The sequence below is a fragment of the Ctenocephalides felis genome, unplaced genomic scaffold, assembly GCF_003426905.1.
Source record: "Ctenocephalides felis isolate EL2017-DRISC unplaced genomic scaffold, ASM342690v1 CF-g0.4_SCAFFOLD_00845, whole genome shotgun sequence".
NCBI classification, from domain to species: domain Eukaryota; kingdom Metazoa; phylum Arthropoda; class Insecta; order Siphonaptera; family Pulicidae; genus Ctenocephalides; species Ctenocephalides felis.
In genome coordinates this window covers 41,081,713-41,087,269 of record NW_020536999.1, presented here as the reverse complement: position 1 = coordinate 41,087,269, position 5,557 = coordinate 41,081,713, and the positions used below count along the sequence as shown (strand labels likewise).

At 25.7% G+C, this 5,557-nt stretch overlaps 1 protein-coding gene across 2 annotated transcripts; it reads right to left on the bottom strand.

Moving 5' to 3' along the window:
* Positions 1 to 3,046: 3,046 nt before the first annotated feature.
* Positions 3,047 to 4,927, bottom strand: LOC113363547. Of its 2 annotated transcripts, XM_026606038.1 has the most exons (4): positions 4,725 to 4,927; positions 3,519 to 4,317; positions 3,274 to 3,365; positions 3,047 to 3,201 (listed from the first exon to the last, which is right to left on the bottom strand). In XM_026606038.1, exons 1-4 carry the CDS (start codon positions 4,920 to 4,922, stop codon positions 3,121 to 3,123), a joined length of 1,170 nt encoding a protein of 389 aa, XP_026461823.1. In that variant the 5' UTR covers positions 4,923 to 4,927; the 3' UTR covers positions 3,047 to 3,120. The 2 variants fall into 2 exon arrangements, with proteins under 2 accessions (XP_026461823.1, XP_026461824.1); XM_026606039.1 differs by lacking the exon at positions 3,274 to 3,365 and having other exon boundaries at positions 3,084 to 3,201.
* Positions 4,928 to 5,557: the final 630 nt, after the last annotated feature.

Here is a 5,557-nt window from a genome sequence, read left to right as displayed (position 1 = left end):
CATTCAAGAATATTTTATATGAAACTTTTATAACCCAAGTAACCCCATTTTAGAAACCTTTTTATCTTAAAAATTAATTTTAAAATGAAACATACAAAAATGTAATAAAATTCGTTTATTTTGATTAATTTAGTTTCTATAACCTGTTAACGTAGGTTCATAATATTTGTTTATGTAATAATTCTACAGAGAGTGAACTAATTTTGCGTAATAATTTAGTTTTTGCATGAATTTTCTGGTAATAAAATTAAAATCATACAAAAGTTTTTTTTTCTCATTTCAATAGTTTCACATAAATCTATTGTTTAATGCAACATACAAATTGACATAAAAAATTTAAAACTTAAAGTAATTCACAGCAACTTATTAATATGTATATACATTAAATTTTTACCAAGTCATTCTTTATCATTAAACAATATGTTGTACACAATTTTTGCTAGAATATCAAAAAAAAAAATCATTAAACAGGATTTATAATCGCTATAAATAATAAATATGATGAAATTTTTTTTTTATAAAATCTACCCAAAGCTGTGATAGATGAGCTGTGAGAGCTGTGATGAGCTTTGAGTATAAATGCATTTAAATATTTATGCATGCAATATATTAATTTTTATACCGTAAACAAAAATTTCAATAAAACTTTAAAAAAAATACAACAACTAAGTAATAAAGTACAATTGCACATGTAACGTTACCTGTAAATATTTTCTTAAAGGACATCCGACAAAAAAGGGTAAAAATATCAAATGCATATTTTTTATATGGGGGTGTTCAGTTATAAAAAAGAATACTTGCGAAAAGGGTTTTTTCTATTGATATTTTTTAATGTGTATTGTCCCTTTAGAATTTTTACCCACGTTTTTATATTTATATTGTGTTTCTATAAGGGTATGTTGACAATATAGCACTGTGGATAGAATTACTTATGTTGTAAAGGTATATCGGCACATAAAAAACGGTATTAACACAATTTATTATTCAGAATCGGAGATGATGAACTTTTTATATTTCTGAAATTGATTGTTTATATTTTATTCCATTTTGGTCAATTTTAATAATTTCTTGGACAATATCTGATACTCCTAACTCGTAGCAGGTGCAGCATATTATTTACCTTCCATAAGTTTAAAACATTTATTTTATATACATACCGATTTTAAATTGAATGTGGATTTTAGAAAGAAATATCATATTTCTCATATATTTTATTCTAGAACATAGCGCAACAAATATTTATCAGGAAACATCATAAAAAATCTGACCATCTTTAGTCCTTTTTAAATAGTATTTTGCAGTCCATATGTAACAGATGCATTTTCGAGGAATGTGATATCTTTATATTTTTTCATATTATTCAATTAAGTTCTACGTGGCATAATATAATAATTTAATAATAGCACCTATAATATTAAAATAAAAAATCGTATTAAATTTATTTAATCAGATAAGAACTCAAAGATTAGTGTGAAAAAAGAATTTGACCAAATTAGGTCAAAGTGAATGAAGAATTTGGTAAATTTCATATGAATTTTTGTATAATATATTATATTTAATAAAAAAAATTCTAAACAGTTAAAATCAAATGATGTATGATGTATGCTGTGCTTTTCAGGAAAATATATATTCATTAATAATTAAAATATATTCAATTGTGCGTTTTTTCGACGTTGTTACATATTTTATATATATATAGCAGTCAATTTGTTTAATTTGCAAATTAAAATATTTTTGACAATTTCTAGATATATATTTTCCTATACCTGATATATGTCATAATTAAGCTATTCAATCGATACCAGAGAGAACAAAACAAAAAGAATGAACATTTTTTATGAAATATAAAAACACTAAAATATAACAAAAAGTATTAAAATAATATATTATAAAACCTAATAAATGTTCTCTAAAACCAAGGTGCTCAGCTATTTATCTATCATTTCCCAATGAAAACTATCAACATTTTTAACTTCCCGCAAAAATGAAAATTTTTACATATCTTCACGTTTTAAAAATTTCTGAACATTTTGGCATGCTTCATCAAAAATGGGTGTGTGTGTGTGTTTTGCGTGTCTGCAATTTTTCGTCCACGTTTTCGGGTGCACGGATTAAATACTTCGAATGGTTTAAAAAACATTCGATTTCTATTGATAGGGAGTAGTTCTCAGTTTTTGGCAGAGGCAGGTCCAGTCGTTTCGGAGATACAAAGCAAAGAGAGCAGAAAATAAATGTGTGATTCAAATAATTCTTCTATATAAATATTTCTATATAGTTTTAACAAATATTTTTGCTTTTTTTTATTCATCTTGACACGATCTACTGAATTTAATTAATACTGGGTAATAATAAGAAGAGTTATCAATATTATATATATATATATATATATATATATATATATATATAAGTATATTACATATTCATATTAGAAATAAACGACAGGTAAATCGTGTAGACATCTACCTGGAAATGCTGAGACAGGTTGTAAATCGGTTGAAGCTTGCGCTAAATGTATATTTAATCTATATATGTATAGATGTATATATATATATATATATATATATATATATATACGTAGTAAAATCCGGATATAATGACTACATGATATTAAGATCTATTAGGTAATATCAACCTAATGAATTCTTTAAAACTAACTTGCCTACACATAAATTTACGTATAACAACAATGCTTACACATAAATTACGTTCTTTAAAATAAGTTATATCTTTTAAGTGACGCTGTTTTATCTGAATTCATGTATTCTATTATCAAAAAACAAAAATCCTAATAATAAGACTATTATATATGCTGCTATATAATAACACATATCATATTTCATACATTTCTTTCATATTACATTTATGTTTTACTAAAGTTACGCATTTCATTTTTAGAAATTTTTGAAAACTGTTATTCGTTAAAATTATCCATAGTTTCTGAAAAATTAAAAAAAATTATGTATAAAATTATTATAAAAACAATTTTGTGTATTTTTGTTTTATGACAACTTTATTCTTACTGCTATTGTATGACATACTACAATATTTCATATTTTGTATAATTTGATTATCCTTATCCTAATAAATAATTTAGTTCTGCTCCATGAACAAGAATTCTTATCACATCATATCGTGGTCCATTAAATAGTTAAACAAAGGCCTCCCGAGTGTTTGGCCTAAGTAGTTCTCAGCTTTCCAAAACTGAAAATAAAAAGACACAAAAGAAGTAAATTAGTACAAACCATTGAACTATTGAATTAGATTATAACATACATCTAGATCCTGATTTTTTACATGTTTATTCCTGACAATTTTTTCCAAGAAGCCGTCTTTATTCTGCTCGTTGTCGGGCTTAGAACGAAGCACTAGAGCGAATTTTTAAAATTTAGCAATAAATATAAAAAAATATTAATGTTATTTTGAGAACCAATTATTTTTTGAAAAAACATGTAAAGTTTCTAGGAGGATTCTAGTTGGAATTAAAATGACAACAACTAATTATATTTTTAAATATAAACCTGCATTATTAACAGCTGGTTCCTGATTTTCGTCAGATTTTCTCAATGGATAGAAATTGGCAGGCCTTATGTTGGGTTGGTCTAAAGTTTCTACCAAATATCCAGAAGCTGAAGATGTTTCTTCCAAAGATGACACATCGGGGTCAATATTTCTTGGACTCAAATCTGATTCACTTGGAGTTTCTGGATCAATAGTGAATTCAGTTATTGGAACTATAGGATCTCTTTCCAGTACAGATCTCGCATCAACATTAGTCACATCATGTGATGGTTGGTTTTGAACTTGATCTCTTCTGGGTGGAATCGTAGATGTTTCAATATTTTTTAATAATTGTTCTGCTTTAGAAATCATTGCTTTGGCTAGACTGACAATTGACTCAGGAGATTGCGAAGGATGAATTTTTTCAGGGGTAGGTAAGCCCTGGTGTTGACCTTTTTGGGTATCTACAGGTTTCACACTTACATCAGAAGAGCTTAATTGCTTCGCGGCATTTTGGCGAATAATAATTCCATGAATTATTTCATTATAGTAGTCTTCAATACTTTTCGAAGATAAAGATCCATCTTGATTGTCAACATTTTCTGCTATTGATTTTGATCTTTGAATTGCATTAGAAATTAGAGGATTTGCTTGCAAAGATCTAAGGTAATCGTAAGTTGTTTCTGGTAATTGAGAAGAACTTTCTGGCGTGAATTCGCTTAATGTTTTTGGAGCTTCTGTTGGGCGACTTAAGGAACCGGTCATGTGCAATAAACCCCAATCATAAGAAAGAGTCCCATTTTTTAATGATATTTTTGGCTGAGAAAATAGATTGCGCAAATTATTAAAAATAAACCATAAATAAATAAATAAATCATAAAAATTAATTTTAATTTACTAAAACTGACCATTATTAAATGCAACAATCAAATTTTTTTAGTTAAAAAGTTAAAAAGTTATCAAAACTGGAGAAAGCTTTTGGGTACCTTTGAAAAGTTAAAGTATATATGATATTTTATAAAATAATCTGAATATTTAATAAAGCATTTTGATACTATAATCGTAGTAGCATATGATTATCGCTGAAAATACTTAGGAACCAATATTTTTATATCATTATTTTTAACAAATATTTCATATTTAGATACACAATTAATATCTGAAGTGATTGCAAAAAGTTACTAAAAGTGAATATATTTTTTTTAAATAAATAAATTAATACTTACAATGAAGAAAGATGAACTTGGCACATACGACTTTGCTTTATTATAAATAGATCTTAAACTATATTTTGGTATTTCAGTTTCTTCATTTTGTGATTTAGAATTTTCAGACAACTCTATTCTAAAATCATTCACTATATTCACAGATCCAAATGTTGTTCCCAATAACGCAAACAGTAAAATTATCTTGAGAGCACTCATTTTAATTCACCTAGAATTTTATATAAATTTTTGAAAAATATTTTATTACTAATAATTACGAATAATTTATACTGTTTAAATACCTTGTCTTTTATAGATCAAATTATAAAAATGATTAAATATTACCAGTTAATAAATGCACAAATGAATCATATGTTATTCCATTACATACTGAATCATTTGTCAAAACATGAACTTGAAATTTAACTAGTACAATATCGACAGAGGATTCTAGATAACTGTTATGACTAAATTCTTGTGCATTTATCGTCAAAAGGTCGTAAGATTATCTTCAATAGAGTTTACAAACCTAATTTTACTAAAAACTTAATGTTTATTATATATCATAAATAAGATTAATTACAAAATAATATATTTTTAATTATTATTGCACGAAATAAATATTTACTTAATTATTTATTTAGTAGTATACTGAGAGGCTTTCATATTAGTAATGTAGGTAAATTAATCTCGAGTCCTATTTTTGCCATTTCAACATTTTATTTAGTTTCTATATTTTTTATATAACCTTGATATCATTCCATAAAATAAGTTTTTTGTTCTATTTCTAATGATAGATGATCTAGTGATGATCTGAAGATGATTTCTTGATAGTTCCGAAACGTTGGTATGAA

Bases quoted from the DNA above. Each gene is read 5' to 3' on its own strand.
- LOC113363547 (XM_026606038.1), bottom strand. From the start codon at position 4,922: ATGAGTGCTCTCAAGATAATTTTACTGTTTGCGTTATTGGGAACAACA. The intron at 4,318-4,724 runs GTAAGTATTAAT...CTATTTTCTCAG, and splicing joins CAAGTTCATCTTTCTTCATT to CCAAAAATATCATTAAAAAA. The intron at 3,202-3,273 runs GTATGTTATAAT...TTTTATTTTCAG, and splicing joins TAAAAAATCAGGATCTAGAT to TTTTGGAAAGCTGAGAACTA.